We start from the raw sequence: 24225 nt of genomic DNA, 5'->3' as shown, positions 1-24225 counted from the left end.
CTGAAAGATGTTACAGAAGAATCGCGGTAGAGAAAATGGGAGCAGGTAATTTAGCCACTCAAGCCCATTCTGCTATTTAACAAGGTTCACGGCTCATCTGTGATCGAATGCCATATATTTATCTTTACTCAATATTCCATCACTCCTTTGAACAAAAATTTAGCAATCTGCTTTAAAGTTAACTACTGGTCTAGCATCAATTGCCATTTGGGGTAGAATTCCAAACTTATATCATCCTTTGTGTGAAGAAATGCTTCCTAAATTCACTCCTGACAGATTTGGTTATTAATCGTTTTACCCTAATCCTAGACTCCCCAACTAATGAAACTAGTTTCTCCAATTTACCCTATTTGTTGTTCTTAAAAATTGATAACCACAACCAAATCACTCTTTAACCGTCTAAATTCCAGGGAATAAAATCCTAGTTTGTTTAATCTCTCTTCATAGTTTAACTCTTAGTCCAGGTATCCTTCTTGTGGGTCTATGCCACAGTGTCTGATAGGCCAATTCATTTTTTTGAGGGGAGATGGTGGTGTAGTGGCAATGTCACTGGAATAGCAATCTTGACGCTCCGGGGAGCATGGGTTCAAATCCCACCTCAGCAGCTAGTGAAATTTTGGGCAGCACGGTAGCACAAGTGGATAGCACTGTAGCTTCACAGTGCCAGGGTCCCAGGTTCGATCCCCCACTGGGTCACTGTCTGTGTGGAGTTTGCACGTTCTCCCCGTGTCTGCGTGGGTTTCCTCCTGGTGCTCTGGTTTCCTCCCACAGTCCAAAGACGTGCAGGTTGGGTGGATTGGCCATGCTAAAATTGCCCTTAGTGTCCAAAAAAGGTTAGGAGGGGTTGTTGGGTTACAGGGATAGGGTGGAAGTGAGGGCTTAAGTGGGTCGGTGCAGACTCAATGGGCCAAATGGCCTCCTTCTGCACTGTATGTTCTATGTATAGCCTTCCTAAGGTGCCCTGCACTGATCACTGTACTCCAGATGTTGTCTAACCAGGGCCTTGTATAGCTGCAGCATGACTTTTTGATTATTTTCTGTTCCTGTTTTTGACATTTGAGTGATCCATACACCATGGCCCCCAAGTTTATTTGGATTTTCACTGTTTCTAGCTTTTTGTCATTTATGAATACTCTGCTCTACACTTTTAGGTCCAAAATGGCTGACTTCACATTTGTCTATATTCATTTACCACTGTTTTCCCCCTTCACTTAATCTATCAATATCTTTTTATAATGTTCTGCTTCCATCTAATTACAGCACTGCCTATGTTTGTCATTGGCAGATTTGAATATGTCTTTCCATCCCATCATCTAAACCTCAAATATAATTTTTTTTAGAAAATATTTTATTGAAGCATTTTCACATCTGCACACAAAAAATCAGGGCAACTCAATGAGCAACCACACCCCGCCTGCCCCCCTGACACCAATTCCCACCACATCTCACCTTGCCCATTTTAACCCCCTTACCACCTCCCCAAATTCTCCCCCTCCCCACTAGCTGATCCATCAATCTTCCTTAAAGCAATTGATAAACGGCTTCCACCTCTGGGTGAACCCATCTGCTGACTCCCTTCAAAGTGAACTTGACCTTCTCCAGCCTCAGGAGTTCTGCCAGGTCGCTTCACCCACACTCCTGCTTTCAGAACTCTGAGTCTCGCCACCCTAGCAAAACCCGCCTCAGGGCTATCAGGGAGGCAAAGGCCAATATATCAGCGCCTCTCACCCCCTGGACTCCCGGGTCGTCTAACACCCTAAATATCGGCACCTCTGGACTCGGAACCAGCTGTACACAAAGCACTTCGGACCTCACGTCTGAGAACCCCTGCTAGAACCCCCTCATCTTGGACATGCCCAGAACAAGTGGACGTGATTTGTGCCCCCCCCCCCCCCCGTGCACTGCCCACAACTATCCTCTACCCCTGCAAAGAACCTACTCATCCTCACCACCGTCATATGAGCCCTAAGCACCACTTTAAACTGGATGAGGCTTAAACTCACACATGATGAGGATGCGTTCACCCTCCATAAAGCAATAAATATCTTGAATAGTTAAGACCCCAACGCTGATCCTGCGGGACATCACTCGTCACACCTTGTCAACTATGGCACCTGCCCTTTATCCATTCTCTCTGATTCCTTCCATGCAGCCGATTTCCTAACCAAGTCAATAATTTGCCTCAGTTCCATGAGATTCAGCTTTTAGCTACAGTGTCTTATGAGGAACTTTATCAAATGCCTTCTGGATGTCCATAAGTAACATCTAATGACACTCTGCCCACTACTTTAGTCATCACTTCGACGTTCAATCAGATTTGTCAGGCGTAACCTATCCTTTCTAAAATAGTAGGTAACTTATCCAATTTTCCAACCTAAAGGAACAGATCCTGAATTGAGAAAACTTTGGAAGATTGTAGTTTGGGCATCTGCAATGTTCTAAGCTACTTATTTTAAAACACTGGGGTGGAAACCCTGGCAATCTTTCACTCTTAAGTGTCATTATTTTCTCCATTAGCTTTACTTCATCTTGCCTAGGATAATTTTGAGTCCCTGTTTTTGACTGAATAATAGAACCCATGGGATGTCTGTCATTCCTCTGCTGTAAGTACTGATGCAAAGTAATAATTATCGGTAATCATACAGATAAAGGCTCATTCAGCCCACTGTGCCTGTGCCAGTTTTCTGAATAAGCTACCTACTAGCTCCCTCCCCTGCTCTTCCCCCTAGCTTGACAATTTGTTTCCGTTTTAAGTAGAGATGCAATTCTCTTTTGAAAGTTCCTACTGAATCTGCTCTCTTTTGGTTAATGCATTCCAGATGATTTTTTTTTTTTAAAGTCCTGACCTATGGGTGGTATGGTGGCACAGTAGTTAGCTCTGCTGCTTCACAGCACTAAGGACCTGGATTTGATCCCAGCCCTGGTGTGGAGTTTGCACTCTGTTGGTGTGGAGTTTGCACATTCTCCCCCGTGTCTGCCTGGGTTCCACCCCCACAACCCAAAAGATGTGCAGGGTAGGTGTATTGGCCATGCTAAATTGCCCCCTTTTTTAAAAAAACAAAAGTCGTCACCTTCATTCATTCTTTTTTTGGGTCAACTATTTTGGTGGTCATGCCAGTGGAAACATTTTTGTCATATCTAGTTTATTAACAATTCCTCATAATTTTGAATGCCTTTTGTGACTATCTTTGACCTGGAAATAGTCCAGTAAAGAAAAGTTTGTAATTTCTTTAAAATGGCAATAGAATCTATCACTCATTTTTTTAAAATACATTTAGATTACTCCATTCATTTTTTCCAATTAAGGGGCAATTTAGGAGGCCAATCCACCTATCCTGCACATCTTTGGGTTGTGGGGGTGAAATTCACACAAACACGGAGAGAATGTGCAAACTCCACACGGATAGTGACCCAGGGCCGGTATCGAACCTGGGACCTCAGCGCTGTGAGGCAGCAATGCTAACCACTGCGCCACCGTGCTGCTCTTATAGCTATTTTTAATGTTTGAAAAGGACTCCAGAGTTTGCATCAATTGCAAAGGAATAAATTGTAATTTTTTTTAGTATAATTAATACTGGCCGATGTGATGTGGCGACTAGTGACCTTGGAGCAGTACCAAGAGACCAATTTTAAAGGAATCAATTGTAATTTTCTTGGATAATAAATACTGGCTCATATAACCTGGCACCTGTGACCTGGAAGCAGTACCAAGAGGAAGAAAGTTAAGAAAGATGGTTGGTAAACACCAGGATGGCAACAAGCAGAGGAGCTGGAGAACGAAGGTAATCAGTGCAGAGGAACACAGAATTTTTGTGAGGAGAAGAAGCAAATCACTCCGGAAAAGGTTAGTTTTTCTTTTTGGCAGGAAAGGAGACAGGAGTTCCTGGTGGTACTGCGTTGGTTGGCTTAAAGGGTCTAAAACCTAAGAAGCTGTGAGATGCTAAAGAACTGGGTGTTTTCCCAGGATTGGCCAAACCTTGAATCAAGTTGTTAATGGCTGGTCAGTTGAAAAGGAACTCTTGAAAGCTACACCATCAGGACAGTTGTGACCCGAGGGGGAGAAGGTTCTAGGAAGTACAATTCGGTGATGATAATCACACTATGAAACTCAAAAGTGAAAGCTTTTGTCAGATAGGACTCCTGGCCTACCCGGTGTGAATAAAGAACAGCATATAGTGGAACTGTGTTGAAAGCAAAGATAGACTGGTGTATGATCCTGAACAGTATCCAATAGCCTCTTATGGAAAGAACACCTCATTGGACATAAGGCAAAGTGCCTCAAATAGTGCTACAGGATCTTTCGTGTCCACCAGTAAAAGCAGTCGGAGCCTTGGTTTAACATCTTGCCTCAACAACAGCAATTCTGAGAGTACAGTACTGGGATCTCAGCCTTGTTTCTGTGCTTGAGTCTCGAGTGGAACCATAATTCACAATCATCTGACTCTTAGATGATTGCTACCCATTAAGCCATGGCTGATGTAATATTTTCATATCTACTGACTCTTCATTTCCTGGTATAATGATGGGTTTATTTTTATTGCTCAATAGATTTGTCTTGATTGCATCAAATACTAATCTTGCAACACGATTGTCTTATGTCAAGAACTGAACCTGGTTTATGGTCAAGTCTGGGAAAATGTTTGATCAATATAAATGTTGTAATCTTATTTGTGTTTAATGAAATGTATTTTTAACCACTTGCATGTTTAAGTTCCACGTGTGTTTTTAAGTAGAAAGAAATTAACATGTATAGTGAATGGTTTGAGCTCAGTACTTGGCTTCAGTTCAAGTCACTGGAATGATAGGAACCATGATACACCCAGTGTCCTGCCCCTACACATCCCAATTAATAATGAATTAAACCTGTTGGCACATATTCCCCTGTACATATTGCACAAAGTAAACATCTGGAGCATGCTTTGAAGATACATTCATCCGAGTTTGAAATTACCTGATGTAAACTTTCAATGGTGGTTTGGGATATCATTTGAATCACTGAGCTGTGTTATAGTGCCTGCTTAGCTCAGTGATGGGATTCTCCTCATGGCTTACTTGGCATTGACATTTAAAAGCTACCAAAATAGGGCAGCACGGTGGCGGAGTGGGTTAGCCCTGCTGCCTCTCAAAGAACAAAGAACAAAGAAATGTACAGCACAGGAACAGGCCCTTCGGCCCTCCAAGCCCGTGCCGACCATACTGCCCGACTAAACTACAATCTTCTACACTTCCTGGGTCCGTATCCTTCTATTCCCATCCTATTCATATATTTGTCAAGATGCCCCTTAAATGTCCCTATCGTCCCTGCCTCCACTACCTCCTCCGGTAGTGAGTTCCAGGCACCCACTACCCTCTGCGTAAAAAACTTGCCTCGTACATCTACTCTAAACTTTGCCCCTCTCACCTTAAACCTATGCCCCCTAGTGCCAAGGTCCCAGGATCGATCCCGGCTCTGGGTCACTATCCGTGTGGAGTTTGCACATTCTCCCCGTGTTTGCGTAGGTTTCGCCCCCACAACCCAAAAGATGCGCAGGGTAGGTGGATTGGCCACGCTAAATTGCCCCTTAATTGGAAAAAATGAATTGGGTACTCTAAATTTATTTCAAAAAAGTTACCAAGATGTCTGAACTCTTCCCTATCTCTGCAACCTCAGCTCTACAAAGCTTTGAGATCCTTATGATCCTGCAATTCTGGCCTCTTGCACGTCTTGAGTTTTCATTGCTCCACCTTAAGTTGCTTGACATTAAACTCTTGAATTGCCTCCCTAAACCTCTCCACCCATTTACCTCTCGTGCTTTAACACAAGTTTGGTCAAAAAGGTAGTTTTTTTGTGACCTGTTCTGTTATCTCCTTATGTGACTCGGTATAAATGCAATTCAGCAACATTCATGTTAAATAACTTATTGATTTTCTTCAACAATGGGACGCATCACAGACTTGTTCAATTCTGTTCTCATCATGTCCACACACGCACCTTTTCTAAAGATAATTACAGTTGGCTCAAGTTCAGCACAAGCCAAAATGTACTTTTCTGACCTGTATGACTCTCTGTCACATGGAGCTGCTGGAATGCCCCAAGCCAGTTTCTTTTACAAGCAGAAAATCAAGATTAAACAGTTGCTTGTATTTTGACATAAATTCCAAAAATATATTCTACACTTAATGCCAGTTGCCTAAAAGTAATCTTTCACCTCCATAAATTAGAGTTTATTGAGAGCTCTGCTTCCCATAAACTAATCCAGACTAAACCCTATTCACCTCTCACCGACCTACATTGGGGTCAAATCCAGTAGCCTCAATTCTTTTACAATTCCAGATCTTGGTGTGCAGGATACAGCTTATTGCAAAGAATTCAACATCGAAAACAATGATTTTTATCTTCCTTTACTTTAGTCCCTATATTTTTACCCATTTCCGCCCCTCTGCTTGTTTGTTTTGTGTGGGTGGGTGAGTGGGGGGGGGGGGGGTTATTAGGTTAGCTTGCCATTATTCCATTGCGATTACTGCATATTTAATCTTTTGTTATAAATGAACAATAATTGTGTTTCAACTTACAAACCTGGTGACTGTAAATTATTGGGCCAAAGATTTCAGGAATTTCATACGAATTATTAGTTAATTCAATTGTGTTGGGACTCCGGGGCATCTTGGGCTGGAATCGACCACGCAGTAGCCCAGGGTGTCATAACAACTATGTCATAATACTCATTCGGTGAGCTGGTGCTGACACAATGAGCCGAATGGCCTTCTATGCCGTAGCAATTTTGTGATTCTGCGGATTCTCTTCCTTGTTTTCAAATTCCTGCATGGCCTTGCCCCCTCCCTATCTCTGTAACTGCCTACAAACTTCTTGAGATATCTCTGTACTCCTCCAATTCTGAGCTCTTGGAATTCCCTGAATCATTGATGGCCACGGGGAGGCGGTGAGGCAGTGATGTAGTGGGATTGTCACTGGACTAGTAATCCTGAGACCCAGGGTAATGCTCTGGGGTCCTGGGTTCGGATCCCACCACAACAGATGGTGAAATTTGAATTCAATAAAAATCTGGAATTAAAAGTCCAATGATGACCATGAAACCATTGTCAATTGTCATAAAAACCCTTATGTCTCACTAATGTGAAATCTGCCGTTCTTGCCTGGTCTGGCCTACATGTGACTCCAGAGCAACACAGTGATGCGGTTGACTCTTACCTGATCGACTGAAATAGCCTAGCAGCCATTCAGTTTAAGGGCAATTAGGGATGGGCAACAAATGCTGGCCCAGCCAATGATGCCCACATCCCAAGACAAGTATAAGAAAAACCCAAATCCTAAGCACTGCAATTTCTTCCCTAAACTACTCTGTCTCTCTACCTCTCTCTCTTTAATATGGAGATGCTGGCGTTGGACTGGGGTGAGCACAGTAAGAAGTCTTACAACACCAGATTAAAGTCCAACAGGTTTGTTTCGAATCAGTAGCTTTCGGAGCACAGCTCCTTCCTAAGACGTCTCTCTCTTTAGACATTCCTTTAAACTTGCATCTTTGCAAGCTTTTAGCCACTTGTCCTGATACCTCCTTATGTGGCTCAGTGTCAAATTTTATAAGTTGCTATATCTTGGGACATTTTACTACATTACTGCAACTTGCATTTCTATAGCGCCTTAATGTAGCTGATTGAAAGGGGCTTTTAGGTGTTCAATACTGGACCAATCTGTTTCCCTTTTGCACACAGATGAATGACAGTGCAAGCCCAACATTTGCTGGAGTGACTTCAGATGATTCACTCATAACATTTATTGTTTTGTCTGTGGCAAATACAAGCAAATCCAGAAATGTGAGCAACTCCCTGGAGCTGTCTGTCAAAAATGTGAGTACAGAAGAGCAGAGGATTTTCTTGGAGACTCCAGCGGCACAGGCAATCTCTGGAATATTTGTTTGGGCGGCACTGATTGTGACATTTCACCAGGTGAGATTGCTTTTACATACAATTATTTTGAAATTGCAATAAAATATGTCTTTAAACTTAAAGTGTGACCTTTATATGAATTTTACTGGAAAATGTTAAATGGACCACACAATGATTGTACTGGAAGTTTGTGATCTTCTGGGCTTAGGCTGTTGCATTGGAACCAATCAACATGGTGTATGCAGAAGCATGGTGGGTTCTTTGGTCCTCGGGTTCCTGTTCTAAATGGTATCTTCTCTGCCCAGGCCAAGTTCACAAATTGATCTTTACATGGAACAGTGAACCCTTGACAATTAAACCTTGTGGAGTTCTTTGTGTTGCTAAATTCAGGATGGTTGGCGTAGTATTCACAAAGACCACAAAATACCTTTAAATTGAACAAAGCTATAAATTTATTAACATGACTAATTTGGATTCGACATGTAGTCCCAAATAATGCGCAGTTGATATTTAACATATAATCTACACTCATCTACAACTAATCTCTACACTCTTATAAACTATGATCTGCTCTCACTCACATTATCTTTCCTTCAGTCTGTACTCTAGTTAACTCCTTCATTTCTCTCCCCCACAAGGCTTAGCATCAATGTCTTATATACTTGTAACTCTAGCTCCCTCTAGTGGCTGATCTAGACATTTCATTATTCCCTTGGAGTTCTTACATTTTTGATAATATCACAACCTGTTGCTCTCTTGTTGCAGTTGATCTGGATGCTAAAGCATTGACTGAATGAGCTATGTTTTGCAGTTCTCTCCCGTGTTTCAGTGGATAAATAAACCACCTGATATGGCAAAGTGCCCTATAGACCTTTGAAGGCGTCTAATTTAATCCATGCTCTGTGTTGATTGAATATAACCTGGGATTTACATCATGGAAACAGGCCATTCTGCCCACTGGTCCATGTTGGTATTTATGCTCTACTCGAGTCTCCTCCCACCGCCCTTCAACCAATCCTATTAGTAAAAACTTCTGTTCTATTCTACCTCATGTTTAACTACCTTCTCCTTAAATACATCTATGCTATGCACTTCAATCACTCTGTGGTATTGAGTGCAACATTCTGATCATGCTCTGAATAAAGAAGCTTCTTCTGAGTTCTTTATTGGATTAATTATGGGTGGCACGGTAGTACCGTGGTTAGCACTGTTGCTTCACAGCGCCAGGACCGGGGTTCGATTCCCGGCTTGGGTCACTGTCTGTGCGGAGTCTGCACGTTCTCCCCGTGTCTGCGTGGGTTTCCTCCGGGTGCTCCGGTTTCTCCCACAAGTCCCGGAAGACATGCTTGTGAGGTGAATTGGACATTCTGAATTCCGCCTCAGTGTTCCCGAGCAGGCACCATAGTGTAACGACGGGAGGATTTTCACAGTAGCTTCATTGCAATGTTAATATAAGCCCACTTGCAACACTAATAAAGATTATTATTATTAAGAAGATAGTCATCTTATACTTTATGATCTCTGGTTTTGCTGTCCCCCACACTATTGATGGTGTAGATGTGAAGAGGGGAGATTTATCTGCATTCCTGTACCAGACCACAATTATTAACTCCTGCTGGGGAGTGTATGAGACTGAGCAGTACAAGTTTATTCTCTAAAGTGTTGGATTGATTAGCAATATTCATTATTTGGACTGAGAGTAGAAAAATGGGTTACTTGATAAAAATGGCAGGTGATGCTGATGGAACTCTGTGCTCTGCCATAATCACCACCTTCAGAAAGAATTAGGGGAAAAGACTGGGAGATTTTTTTTAAAGCCTCAAATGTTAATATTGAGCAATCTCATTATTGCATTGATTAATCACAGTGAATCCAAAGTGGCTATAATTTTCTATTTATCTGCAGCTAGCTGGTTAATCATTCACAGGGTTCCAATGTACATCTACCACAAATGTTCTAAACTAGCAAGCTAGTCAGGCTCTACATAATAAACTAGATAAAAGTACCAGAATATTAGCTGTCATATCTTGCCTTGGATCTCTTTTACAAGCTTTCCTCCCATATTCACAGCTCGGTTTGAAAAGTGCACAATCGAGTTGAACACCCATAATGGACGTAGGCAACAAAGATTCAGAGTAAATTGGTGATTAAATGAAATGAAAATCGCTTATTGTCACAAGTAGGCTTCAAATGAAGTTACTGTGAAAAGCCCCTAGTCGCCACATTCCGGCGCCTGTTCGGGGAGGCTGGTACGCACATTGAACCGTGCTGCTGGCCTGCCTTGGTCTGCTTTAAAAGTAATATAGTTCTTGGGTTTTAAAGGCCTGAAGATGGTAAGAGGAGCAAAGTAGCAATGCTTTACAACAATCTTTGTCTTGTAGTACTAACTCCTAGAGCAATGTTCTTCAAACATTTCTTCCCGGGACCTACTTTTGCCAATGGGCCAACCTTCAGGACCCGCCGGCCAACCTTCGAAATCCACATCCCGTTCGCTTCCCCAGTTTTCCCTGAGTCTAGGCAATGGTTGGGACACTAAAGCTTCCTTGTCCCAGACAAGGGAGAGAAAGAAAATCATCTAGATTTCCTGTTCTTAATCACTATCTAGTAGCCTTTGGTACATTGAACTTATGTCAACATTGAGTGAGGGCAGGATAATTAAGCGAACGGACCCCGAGAATGCGAAGTACCTGAATTTAAAACCAACAATACTGGAAATAGTCAGCAGATCAGGCAGCACTTGATGGCTGTGATGGAAGGCCATTGATCTAAAAAATCTAGCCATTTCTTTTTTATCTTTGAAATACTGTTCAAAGCTAAAATGAAGGGTAGGAGAAAGTAAAGACATATCCTTATTCAGTCCTCCTGTCTCCCCTTTCTCAGCGACATGGTGCCTTCCATATTCAAAGTGTTGAAACCGCTGAGAGAAATTTTAGCTGGCTGAGTTGTGATTGAATACATCCGCCTTCACTGACACGTGAAATCAGCAAAAGTGGGCAGGCATTTAATTAAAATAGAGACAGGAACAACAATTTTTGTGGTCAGTGGTGTGGAGGGATTTAAAACAAATGTGCAGAATCACAAAACAGTCTGAATCCCATTTGCAGATCATTCTAAACTGTTCCAATGTTCAATTGTATTCTGCAATTAGAACAGAATTTCAGATAGGACCATATAAATCCGAGCCAATGTGCAATTTCACCTCGATCATTTAATGAGAGTTGGTGACTCATTTCCTTAATCAATAGACAGGTAAATCGATTAACTACGATATTTATGATTTTGCCAATCCTGCTCTTCAATACAGAAGTTGCCTCCAGTGCTTCAACAATTTGGTAGTTTAATCAAGTCCCACCTTAAACACCCTTCACTCATCAGAGGCCGGTTTGATCACATTTCCGGACAGAAATGCTGAGCACAAATTAGGGAAGGATTTTAAGCTATGAAGCCCAGTTCTGTTCTCACCTACAGTGGTTGACGGACTTCCCCTGAGTTGCATTCACCCCAGCGTGATCTTCCTGATAAATGTACGTCCATTAGCTCCTATGTCCCCGAAACCAATTACAGTGCACTGAAATTACTTCTTTAAAATAATTAAAGGAGCAAAATCGATAAACATGAATCTAGCGCAATAAGCCAGAATTCCTAATCTATCCTCATTGTAGTTGTTGAAGGAGAGGACTGAATTGACATTTTAGGTAGGATTTTTCCTGCAGGCTTCTGAATGCTGCTGTTGGGAAACTGCGTTAGCGGCTGATGGGTGTAACGAGCAGAAATTCAATCCTGCTTCCGCAACCCTTCTGACACCCGCCCATGACCCAACCGCGGGTCATGACCCTCACTTTGAAAACCCCCGTCCTAGAATGTTGGAACCTAGAACTCTGCCCTGAATTGTGAAGCAGCTCAATGTTGGCTCGATTGTGAGCCTAGGTATTAAACCTGGGGCCATTGGTCTGGATTGCTCACCTCAACCAGTCTAACAAGTGATCAGCAAGAACAATACATTGTATTTGTATAACTCCTTTTATAAATAAACATAAACATCTCAAAGGATGTTATCAAATAACATTTGGCACCAAGTTACAGAAGGAGATCTTGGGGCAGTTGATCAATAACTTAGTCAAAAAGAAGCATCTTCAAGCAGATGGAAATATCTAAGGCAGGTATTCTAGAGCTTTTGAGGCTTGGACAACTGAAGGCATGACTGCCAATGATGGAGCAATATTGGAAATCTGTAAAAAGGCTTTATTGGTGGAATGCAGAGATTCTAGGGTGCTGTAAGGCTCGTAGGCGATAAGAAATGGGAAGGGGCGAAGACATAGAGAGATTTGAAATTCAAGGCAAGCTACCAAGTTCCTTTTTTAAGTACTTTCCCTTCTACAGTTGGTTATTCTGCAATCACTTGGAACAGATGAATGCATTTTTTGTTATAAATTATTGTTATTGACCTGTTGTATCTGTGTCATGGTGATGATGGTGGGATCTCCTTAGGCTTCAAGGTCTTGAGTGCTTTTTTTCCATTAATCAGTGACTTGTGCGAATGTGCTTTCCAGGGATGTATATACTGCATTGTTTGTTGTGTATTGATGAGGTTTGTAGTTCAGGTCAGTTGCATTATCCATCATCTGCAGGGGCAGGTAATGTCTGGTACAGGAAGGATGTGACTAATGCATGTCCTGGGGACTAAGTGCCCTGAATCTGAATGTCACTAGGAATGTCAGCTATGGTGCATTGAGCCATGTTTTTAAAAATTCCTTTGGCTGCATGTAATTTCACAATGTTTTGCTTTTAAATTTAAATGTACAGGATGAGGTATTGCGCCCTTTCATCAGTTTTTTTTACACTAATGTACTGGTTAACATATATTTTGCTTGAACAAACGTTACAGAAGAAGACACTGATTCAATAGCGCTAACGTTTTTCATAACTCTTTTCAATTATTTCCCTAATTCCCTCTGATAGTCACTATTTAATCTGCTCCCATCATCCTTTCAGGCAGCGCAATTTTTAAAAATCCAATCTCCCCTCTGGTTCTTTTATCTCAAATCCCGTGGCACTGTTTTAGAGAGAGAGAGAGACAGGGAGGAATTTCTTCTGATGCCTTGGCTAACATTCCTCTTTGAACCAGCATCACCAAAATAACAAAATCCAGGGATATTGCCATGAGGAAACCAACTGTTTAATTTGTTTGAGTAATAACTGTGACTATATTCAAAAGCAATTCTTTGTCCATCGGATGTTTTTCCACATTAAAGTTTTATGTAAATACCAGTTGTTGATGGGTGTTTGGATGAGCACAGCATCTGACCTGATTGTGGTGCCACATCCCTCTGCTGGTTCGGTTTCTCTAGTCATAAGCTGGCACAAAAGGAGACCATTTTGGCCAAGGTGCTGTAACGCGGTCTTCAAAAAGGAGAAATGAACATAAATGTTGCCTGCTGGTGATTGAAAAACACCCAAGTTTTTTTTCTGTGCTTGTCAAAAACAACAATCTGCTTTCATGAACTGCTGGAAGGTTTATTATTGAGTGCTGAGAGTTATATGGTATTGTTCAGGTTAGAATCATTTGAATTTAAAATATGGAGTATATGATCATTTCATTTCCATCATCTCTTTAATTTCCCCCTCTCAACAGATTTACCAGCATCTCCGTCACTACAGCTCACCCAATGAGCAGCGCTATATTCTCCGAATCCTTTTCATCGTTCCCATCTACGCCTTTGACTCCTGGCTAAGCCTGCTTTTGATCAGTAATGAGCAGTACTACGTTTACTTTGACTCAGTGCGAGATTGTTACGAAGGTGAGCAAACATTGTCCTGGTGGAAATTAGCATTTTGACATGTTAAAGTTTAACACTGGAAGCATTGTAATAGTACAATAAAATCCTCATTGATTGTAAACTTTGGCCAAACTATCGGAGCATTACATCTCCCCTCTCCTGCTTCCTACCTGCAATTTAGTAACAAACAGCCCCTTTACTTTTCGATAAATATGGGAAAGGGTTGGGCTATGAGGATGAACATATCAGTTGACCTGTGGTCAGAATGTTGGGTGGGCAGTCAGAGGCAGGAAGCCATGCGATAAGATCTCCAGGCATATATACAGCCAGAGTTGGCAGGCCTAAAATAATGTTGCAACTAAATGCCATTCTAATTCACTCTAGAGGATGTGATCTAGAGTCCGTTGAAGGATGGGCACGGTAGCATTGTGGATAGCACAATTGCTTCACAGCTCCCGGGTCCCAGGTTCGATTCCAGCTTGGGTCACTGTCTGTGCGGAGTCTGCACATCCTCCCCGTGTGTGCGTGGGTTTCCTCCGGGTGCTCCGGTTTCCTCCCACAATCCAAAGACGTGCAGGTTAGGTGGATTTGCAATGATAAATTGCCCTTAGTGTCCAAAATTGCCCTTCGTGTTGGGTGGGGTTGCTGGGTTGTGGGGATAGGGTGGAGGTGTTGACCTTGGGTGGGGTGCTCATTCCGGGAGCCAGTGCAGACTCGATGGGCCGAATGGCCTCCTTCTGCACTGTAAATTCTATGATATGGATAGACCTTTTGGGTTTAAACAGAAACTTAGTGTGTTTCATGGTCACGTTTTCTGCATCAGCCCACAAATGATGAACTTTCTTCTGTTTCAAAACTTTAAAAAAAAATATTTTTTATTCTCCTTTTTCACATTTGCTCCCAAATTCACACCCACCAACAACAAGCAATAATGAGTAACAAATATGTCAATCCCCATATCAATAACAACGATCCCATCCTCCCACCAAACCCTAAACATTAGCCTGCATGTTCACATAAACAAATGACAAAAATGAATCAGGTATCACCCATAGTCACCATCAACACACACCGCCCACCGCCCCCCCCCCCCCCCCCGCCCCCCCCAAACTAACGTTTGAGTATCCAGTTCTTGAAAGTGCATGATGAATAATTGTTGTGGATTCATAAACTCTTGGATTAAGGTTCCTGCAACATGTGTAATTATTTCCTGGATTCTCTTTTTATTGAACCAAATGTTTTGACATGTTCACTGTTGTAAACATGCTGCAAAAATTGTTATTCTAAATGCATGGAAAGAGGGGTAAATGTACAGTCACTATTTATTCATGGTGGAATTCCTTTGGAGAACATCCATGATGATGTCCTTCTAAAGGATGAGGAATTCTCTTGCTTCCTTTCTGTTCCCTCCGGAAAGTTATGAAAAACTCTTGATTTACAGGCTAATAATGGCTGAGAGAATCGTTTTCTCTAATACCTGGACAAACAGAGTAGCAATTGCTGGAAATTAGCAATCCTCAAATGCTTGGAGCAAACATTCTATGTAACTGAGAGAAATAGATCTTTTCAAACCCTTATTTTTTTGACAGATCTACTAGATCTGAGGTCGGCTTTCTTTCAATCTGCAAGATACTAGGCTAGTTAAATTTCCATAGTGATGCTTTTTCATGAAAGAATTGAATAAGATTATTTTGGGTTTTGTTGCTGAGAGTTAGTGCAGGAGAAGTCTCCAATGTTGCTTTGACAATTTTGGGAATAGTGAATTGTATAATTACAATTTGTACTGAGTATTCTTCATTTACATGTTTGTCAATTATAAAGGTAGCTTTGTTTGTTTCACTCATGGGATGTGTCCACTGCTGGCAAGGGCAGTATTTAGTGTCCATCCCTAATTACACTTGAGAAGCTGGTGGTGAGGTGCATTCTTGAACCGCTGCAGCCTGTGGGGTGTAGGTACAGGCACATTGCAGTTAGGTAGGAAATTCGGTATTTCGGCCCAGTACTGATGAAGTAATGGTCATATTTTTCAAGTCTGGATCATGGAAAGGAACTTGCAGTTGGTGGTGTTCCCACGTACCTGCCTTTTTTCTTGAAGTCACAGGTTTGCTAAGTGCCATTAAGAGAGCCTTGATAAATTTCTGCAGCGTGTCTTGTAATTGGTACACATTGTTGCAACTGTGCGGCAGTGGTGGAAGAAGTGAATGTTTAAGTTGGTGGATCGTGTACAATACAAGTGGGCTGCTTTGCCCTGGATCGTGTTGAGCTTCTTGAATATTGTTGGAGCTGCACACAGCCAGGAAAGTGAGGAGTATTCCAACCTCCTCCTGATTTGCACCTTCTATAGGGTGGAAAAGCTTTGGAGAGTCAAAAGGGTGGGTTATTAGCTGCCAAATACCCACTCTGACCTGTTCTTGTCGCCATGGTGTTAGTGGCTGACCCAGTTAAGTTTCAATGATGACATCCCAGGATGTTAATGGGAGACTCCACGATGATACATGTACAGTACCTCAAGTCCAGCTAATCTGAAAACTGGCGCTGTCCAAAAACTGGATAATTTTTTAAAGAACATCTTAAACTCTTCACTGCACAACTCCCCGAGAATAATCTTCCCTTAGTCTGCTGACAGCAATGCTTATGACAGTCTGAGATTTTAGTGAATAGATCTTTAGATCTATATACATTACTGAAATCATTACCTTCTCGGATGGCTGTCTATTCTAATTTGGTCTTTATCAGTTGCCCGTCCTAAAAACCAGGATCCAAATTCTGGCTCAGACTCCTCAGACTTGAGGTTGACAGTTCTCAGATACTGTAACGCCAGTGAATGTCAAGGAAAGTAGTTAGACACTGTTTTGTTGGAGATGGTCATTGTCTGGCATTTGAGTGGCTTGTCCATTTATTTTATTTTTTTTTAAATTCCAATTAAGGGACAATTTTGGGTGGCCACCTAACCTGCATGTCTTTGGGTTGTGGGGGTGAGAGCAATGCAGAATGTGTAAACTTCACATGGCCAGTGACCCGGGGCGTGGATCGAACCCGGATTCTCAGAGCCGTGAAGCAGCAGTTCTAACCACTGCACCACTGTGCCGCCCTTATTTGAATCTTCCATCTCTCTTCATTTCACGTATCAATATAACCTTCTATTCTTTTCTCTATGATGTTTTCCTAACTCCACCTCAAATGCACCTAATATGGATTGAGTGAACTGCATCTTATCAAATGAAACAAACTCGAGATATGATGTACACAAAGCGAAGTGCTCATGCAGCCCACTGAAGCTCATCATATTCTAAATCTCATCTTGACATTTTGAACCCCTCTGTTTTTGCTTCTATTGGCCTTCCTAAATCTAAATAGTTATCACTCTACCACATGAAGACATTTTTCCTTAAGTTTACATGATATCTTTTGAAATTTTGAATGAATTTCAAAATTCAAATTGCTTCTTGATTTGAGCTCCGTTTGGTGATTTATTTCTTGATCAAGACTCAAAAACAAAGTTAATGCCTTCAGCAGATTATGCTGCGTTCACACCGAATCTGTTGCTGCTGGTGCTTGCACCTTGGGTAGCTTTCCTGCTTGCTGCCGATATTTGCTCACTGATAAGCAAAAGAATGAACTTTGTGTGAAACAGACCACAGGTTCAGATTCCATAATTCCTTCAACTCTGTCACAAGGTTGTTAACCTGGGAGAGCAGGTTTGTTTTGTGGGTGTGTCCAACATGAACATCGATGTGTTTTCTCATCAGTGATCAGGCTTATGTGTGTGAAGACTTGCATTTCTATAGTACCTTCCACAACCTCAAGATATCTAGAACTGTTCTACAGCCAAATAAAGTATTTTTGAAGCAAATTCACTGTTGTAATATGTAAAATGCAAGGCTCCAACAATCGGCAATGTAATAATGACCGGGTAATCTATTTTTAGGTGTTTGATATTGATTAGGGCAAGTTTTAAAAAAAATAAATACAATACAATACAGTGTGTGCCTCAGGGGCCCTACATTACAATGTGACTGCAGTTCAGAAGTACTTAATTGGCTGTAAAAATGATTTAGAACTCCCTGAGGCTGTGGACGGCACTGCATAAATATAAGTTTTCCCTTCTTTCAAAAACATTCACTAGTCTGGTGCTGTGCCAGCTGATTTTACCAGGGCAGTAGGTATGCTGCCATAAATACAAATTATACACCCCAGAAAGCTGAAACAAAAAGCCCTCCGAAAGTGATGAAAATGGTTGATCAGTCAACCTATGACTTTTAATGTTTCAGGCATGACCCTTCAGTGCTGTAAGGGAAGGTCACAAACAAACCCATTTCTTCTGTAGCTGCTGATTGATCTGCTATGTTTTCCAGTGGGAGATGCTAGAAATTAATCTCCAGACATCGCAGCTATGGAGGTACAGCTAAGGTGCTTTTAATGTTTTATGCTTTCCTAATGTTCCTGTTGTTTCTAATCCTGTCCTTACTACTGCTTCTCACTGCCACTTAATCCAAGTTTATTGAAGCTAATTATTGCACCCAATTGCTGTTCCAATTGATATCAGAAACCAAACCTGCAACTTCATAGCCTTTGCTTATTATTACAGGAGGCAATAACTTTATTCATTGCCACAACAGCAACCTACTTTTATAGAACATCTTTAACGTAATAAAATAACAAGGTGCCTTCGCAAGAGCGTTATCAAATGTAATTTATCACTGGGCCATATAAGGTGATATTAGAATGGGTAGCTTTAGGTAGTTTTTAAGGAGCATCTTAAAAGAGGAGAGAGCAGCAGAGAGGGTTGGAGAGGGAATTCCAAAGTTTCAGTTCTCTGACTTGATGGCACAGTTGACAAAGATGGAGCAATTCTCATAAGGCCTTTGCCATCTAGTGATCTAACTAATTATTTGATAATATACTGCCATTTAGCTGAATAATGCAAGGTCAGGTGGCTAAATTGACATTGCTTGCAACTGGAAGGTTAAGGATGGAATCCCAAGACATGTTAGTCAATCTTTTGTTCCTTCAAGGTTGGCCAAGGAGTGCTATTGACATGGGAGGAAAATAGAGGGTCTGAGACTTGCTGGCCAGTCCGAGTGCTGGCTGCAGCAAGGTATAAATGGAAGAATGGTACTCTAGGCTAGAAAAGGCCTTGGATATGCCGAGGGGCACTATTTGTAATGAGGCTTATGTCTACTCCCAACGTGTCAATTAACCATTCAAGATAATTGGGTGCATAAATGCTTTATAAATTTTAATTACAAAATCAATTGGAACCTGTGCAATCTGGGGTTTGCTTTCTGACAAGCAAGATTGGATTTCTTCTGCTAGTTTTGTCTCTGAATTATGTATGAATATGCATCTGTTGTGTTTCCCAGTCTGTGAGCCAACACACTGACTGTGCACTGTGTTGCCTATAGTGTCAGATTGAGGAGCTAAGGTACAGATAGAATTTGCAAGTGCAAAACTTGAATGTGTTACCTCAAGCTAAGCTTACTGCCTTTTAAAGCACTCCAGTGAGTGGGGGTCTCCATATGCTCCCTGCACCCTTAGAGATTTATACCATTGAGACGTCAGTGATGAATGACAAACTTCCAGAGTTAACAATGATTTATCAAGCAACAATATTTTACCAATGACTTGGCAATCAATAGTTATCGGATTTATTCCATTGACCAACTCTGGGGAATGGAACAGCTTCTGCATGATAAAGAAAACAAAATGATTCCACAGGACAGTGTACTTCCTTCCTTCGCTCCCTCCCTAGAGCAGAGGTGTTTTGGAAGATTCTATTTATAAACATTGTGATTGGGAAAAGAATGCATGGATCCTGGAAGCCAGTGGCTCTTCTAGCTGAAGAACTTTATGTAGTGTATTTTAACAGCACAGCACTCCTGCCTTAACACCATCCATAGAAGGTAATTAAGATAGAGACAAACATTCTCTTGGTTTGACAAATTAATCCAAAAGCAGCTACACGATGTGTTCCATGCAGCCAGATGCTAGGATCTAGGACAGATGCTGCTCATTATTCCCATGGCAATCACGCTCTGTTTTGCTGTTTACTGCAGCAGTGTTCTCTTTATAAGGTCACTTTAACAGGGCTTAGTGGTCTAGATGCTTATCAACAGTGGAGATTAAAATACAATGACTCTAAATAACAGGTGGAGCAGATTATATATAGATTACTGAAACAGCGATCAGTTTGTTTACTGGGGCAGGGGCGAGGGAAACAGAGGAAAGGAAGGAAGTTGCATCGCCTATTAAATTCTTCTTGGAAGTTTTGCAGTGAAGTATTAGCATTCTTAGGAGATGGATAGTCCATCTACCCTCACACTGAACTTGGGGTCTCTGTTTATCAATCATATGATGTGAGGTTGATTGCGGATTTTCATGGGGAATGAAATGTGGAGAGTGACTTTACATATTCATCCCCACCTTCCCCAACCTGAGTTGGGATTGGTGTATGTGTAGTATCAATAGCAAAACAATGTGCATTTATATCATTCCTTTTATGTAGTAAATCATCCCAAGGTGCTTCACAAGAGTGTTACCAGATAGAAATTTACCTCAAACCTGCAAGGAGAAGTTCGGACAGGCAAGCAGAAGCTTGGTCAAAGAAATAGGTTTTATGCAGGCAGAACTTTGAAGGAGGACGGGGAGTGTGAGTGAGGAGTTGGGAGCTTTGGGGGAGGGAACTTGAGAGCCCAGGCAACTGAAGACAACCACCAATCGTGGAGCAATGGGAACTTGGGATGCGAAAGGGACCACAATTGGAAAAGCACAGAGATCCCAGAGGACTGTAGTGCTGGAGGAGATTAGGTGGGGAGGAGTGAGGCTGTGGAGAGATTTGTATAGAAGGATAAGAATTAAAATTTGTGGCATGGCCAGAGTGGGTGCAAATGTAGGTCAGCAAGCAGAGTTTTGTTTTAAATTTAGAGTACCCAATTAATATTTTCCAATTAATGGGCAATTTAGCGTGGCCAATCCACCTACCTGCATATCTTTGGGTTGTGGGGGCGAAACCCACACAAACACGAGAATGTGCAAACTCCACATGACTGACCCAGAGCCGGGATCAAACCTGGGACCTTGGCGCTGTGAGGCAGCAGGGCTAACCCACTGCGCCACCGTGCTTCCTCAGCAAGCAGAGTTTTTTTTTTTTTTTTTTAATAAATGTTTTATTGAAAATTTTTTCCCAAACAACAATTTTTCCCCTCTTACAAAGCAAACGCAACAATAACAATACAGAAATTTTAAACAATACACAAGTAACAAAACCCCTTTATCTTTGACCTAAACTAAACCCCCCCCCCCCCTCCCCCTGGGTTGCTGCTGCTGGTCATCTGTCTTCCCTCTAACGTTCCCCTAGGTAGTCGAGAAATGGCTGCCACCGCCTGGTGAACCCTTGAGCCGATCCTCTCAGGGCAAACTTTATCTGCTCAGCAAGCAGAGTTATTATGAATGGGACTTGTGTGCATTAGGATGTAGTCAGCAGAGTTTTGAGTGAGCTCAAGTTTACATTAATACCTTACAGGTTCTCTTGCACCTCATTGCTAATATCTGTTCAAGTTGAGTACTGGACTCACCATCACAGCTAATATTTGGGGCTCCGAATGGAAAACCTTCACAAATAACTGAGAGGTTAAAGTGATGTTATTCAGTTCCTCCAGTTACTAGTTGTTTTGCATGAGCCATCAAAAATAATTGGAAACTTAACGAGCTAGAGCTTGCTTTCACACACCAGTCAGATTGGGTTTCTAATGCTTGGTTTATGTTTACATTATGCATGAATGTGTACCCATTATGATTTTTCTTGGTCTGTCGCACAACAAATAATCTGCAACATATAGTTGGACAGTTGTGTGTTGGGAGATGGAGGTAAAACTAAAGCAAAAGAACAACGGGCTGGGTTTATTATATCTAGCTTAAAATATGTTACTATTTCATAATCTCCGTATCTCACAAAGTCTTTATATTGAATGCAAATTTAATGAGTTGGCGCTTTTTTTTGTGGGACCAGTGATCAATTACTTCTTGTGAGGACCAAATGCACATGAACTGATTGGGTGATACAAAAAAAATTCTAGCTTTTGTACAGAAGATCCAGTACTTTGCCTCCCTCCTCTAGAACCAGCTGGCTCTCTTCCACCCCCACCCCCCTCCCCTACACACACACACAAAGTTTTTGCCTTTTTATAGGGGAGTGATTTGGTAATACATAAATCTATTACACACTTGCACACCCCCTGACCTGGGGTCCTTTCTGTGTGGATTGGCCATGGTTCATGCCAGATACTTGACGCAGATGGAAACAATAAATAAAAGTAGTATGTAAAGGATAGTTGTATGTCATGTACTTGCACTGATTATATGTTGTCTTCCTTGCAGCCTTTGTGATTTACAACTTCCTCAGCCTCTGCTACGAGTACCTGGGTGGAGAAAGTGCAATAATGTCAGAAATCAGAGGGAAACTAATTAAGTGAGTTTTCCATCTTTATGCACATTCATATGCACTACACTAAAGTCACAGGCTTACAAAAGAATGCCATTAACGAAACACACTGACTGGAAAAAGCCACTAACAGAACATTTCACTACATTCTGCACAGAGCAAAATGAAACAGAAATGCAGTTCTTGTTTAATAAAGCCACCAACATTCTTTTCAAATATATAAACCATTTGGAGAATCTTTGCACCGTTCATTGCTCTGCCAGTGAACTCCATCCAAGAATGCTGGGCAATAGGTTTAAAACTAAAATGCCTGAAGATAAGGGATTGCAGGCTGGGATTCAAGCAATGTATTGAGTTAATAGGAATAGTTTTTGGTTAAGTGTTATCCAAACACACCGTGATCTCTAGAAAGGGATTCACTGTCCAACAATCTTGCGTGTTTTCTAGCGTAGTAATCCAATCCTAACGATTTGTAATTTTGTCACTGTGAAAAGACAGTTTTCACAAGCAGTTACATAATTATATCCTAATAAAACTCTGGATTTATAATACTCCCTCTATTTGTTTACATTTCCATCTCATACCCAGGTCCAATTGTATGTACGGAACGTGCTGTCTGATGGGTATGACCTATTCGATTGGATTTTTACGGTTTTGCAAACAGGTGAGATGATGAGAAGTCTGAGAATCGGGTTTGCATGTTTGACGCTGGTGATGGTTGGTAGCAAGTTCTGTTTTCACTTGTGTTTCTTGGCCAGCCAGTCTTAACCCATTGAAGAGTGCATGCAATAGCTCCAAAGCTTTTTAAAAATCTTTTTTTTTAAATGTTTCCAATTAAGGGGCAATGTAGCGTGGCCAATCCCTGCACATCTTTTTGGATTGTGGGGGTGAGACCCACGCAGACACGGGAAGAATGTGCAAACTCCACATGGACAGTGACCTGATGCCGGGATTGAACCCAGGTCCTCGGTACCATGAGGCAGCAGTGCTGACCACTGCGCCGCCGTGCTGTCCAGCGATATCTATTTTAACTATGTTAATTAGCATTAATTTTAGTTGAAAACACCTTGCAGGTTACAGGAAAATTCAGGCAAACATATTGCATTTATACATCTACCATTCAGTAACCAAAGAAATCAAATACTCATTGATCAAAAAACTCAGATGCTTAGCCTTTTTAACCTACAAATATATAAAAGTGTTGAAGATCGCATGCATATACAAGTGGATGTGTATTGAGATGACGTCTCTATTCATTTACTATTTATTTAAACTTCCCATGTGGCTAGTGTCTAATGTACTGCACTGTGAAGACCTTACCATTAACTCATTCCTGCCCCTTTAAAAGTAAGTTTAAAAAAAAAATCAATATTTGTTCATAATCCCAAAATACTATCAGAAAACGCTTCAGAACGTTAATCTGTTCACAAGATTAGGAGCAGAATTAGGCCATTTGGCCCATCGAGTCTGCTCTGCTATTCAATCATGGCTGATCTCATCCTGGCCTTAACTCCATCGGCCTGCCCGTTCTCCATAATCCTTCAACCCATTACCGTTTAAAAAAATGTCTGAACTCCTCAGATTTACTCACTGTCCCTGCATCCACCGCACTCTGGGGTAGCAAATTCCAGATTTACAACCCTTTGGGAGAAGCAGTTTCTCCGTAACTCTGTTTTAAATTTGCCACCTCTTATCCTAAGACTATGACCTCTTGTTCTAGAATGTCCAATTTAGCGTGGCCAATCCACCTACCCTGCACATCTTTGGGTTGTGATGAGGAAACCCACGCAAACACGGGTAGAATATGCAACTCTACACGGGCAGTGACCCAGAGCCGCGATCGAACCTGGGATCTCAGCGCCGTGAGGCAGCAATGCTTTTTAAAAATATATATATTTATTCAAATTTTTCAACAACCCCCCCCCCCCCCCCCACCCACCAACAAATCGAAAGAAACAAGAACACAACAATCCGAAATTATACATTGGATTTCCCCCATATACAATAACCCCCCACATAACATTTAAAAACACAAATAGGGGAAAAAAACACCTTCACCCTAAAAGCAAACCCCCCCCCCCCCCCTTGGGCTGCTGCTGACCTCCTCCTAACGCTCCGCGAGAT

At 41.6% G+C, this 24225-nt stretch overlaps 1 protein-coding gene and 1 long non-coding RNA gene across 2 annotated transcripts in view; one reads left to right on the top strand and one right to left on the bottom strand.

Moving 5' to 3' along the window:
• LOC140394144 (uncharacterized) overlaps nt 1–24225 on the bottom strand; it is a 126658-nt gene that overhangs the window by 4378 nt on the left and 98055 nt on the right. Inside the window, exon 3 of the long non-coding RNA XR_011935823.1 lies at nt 22007–22078. This is a non-coding gene — a long non-coding RNA (uncharacterized lncRNA). The remainder of the gene's footprint in view (nt 1–22006; nt 22079–24225) is intronic.
• Nucleotides 1–24225, top strand: part of tmem184a (transmembrane protein 184a) — a 55584-nt gene that overhangs the window by 5769 nt on the left and 25590 nt on the right. Inside the window, exons 2-5 of the mRNA XM_072481027.1 lie at nt 7711–7944; nt 13517–13682; nt 22038–22128; nt 22690–22765. Of these exons, the coding sequence (XP_072337128.1) occupies nt 7711–7944; nt 13517–13682; nt 22038–22128; nt 22690–22765 (567 nt within the window). The remainder of the gene's footprint in view (nt 1–7710; nt 7945–13516; nt 13683–22037; nt 22129–22689; nt 22766–24225) is intronic.

The sequence above is a fragment of the Scyliorhinus torazame genome, chromosome 17, assembly GCF_047496885.1.
Source record: "Scyliorhinus torazame isolate Kashiwa2021f chromosome 17, sScyTor2.1, whole genome shotgun sequence".
NCBI lineage: Eukaryota > Metazoa > Chordata > Chondrichthyes > Carcharhiniformes > Scyliorhinidae > Scyliorhinus > Scyliorhinus torazame.
This window is presented reverse-complemented; position numbering and strand designations above follow the sequence as displayed.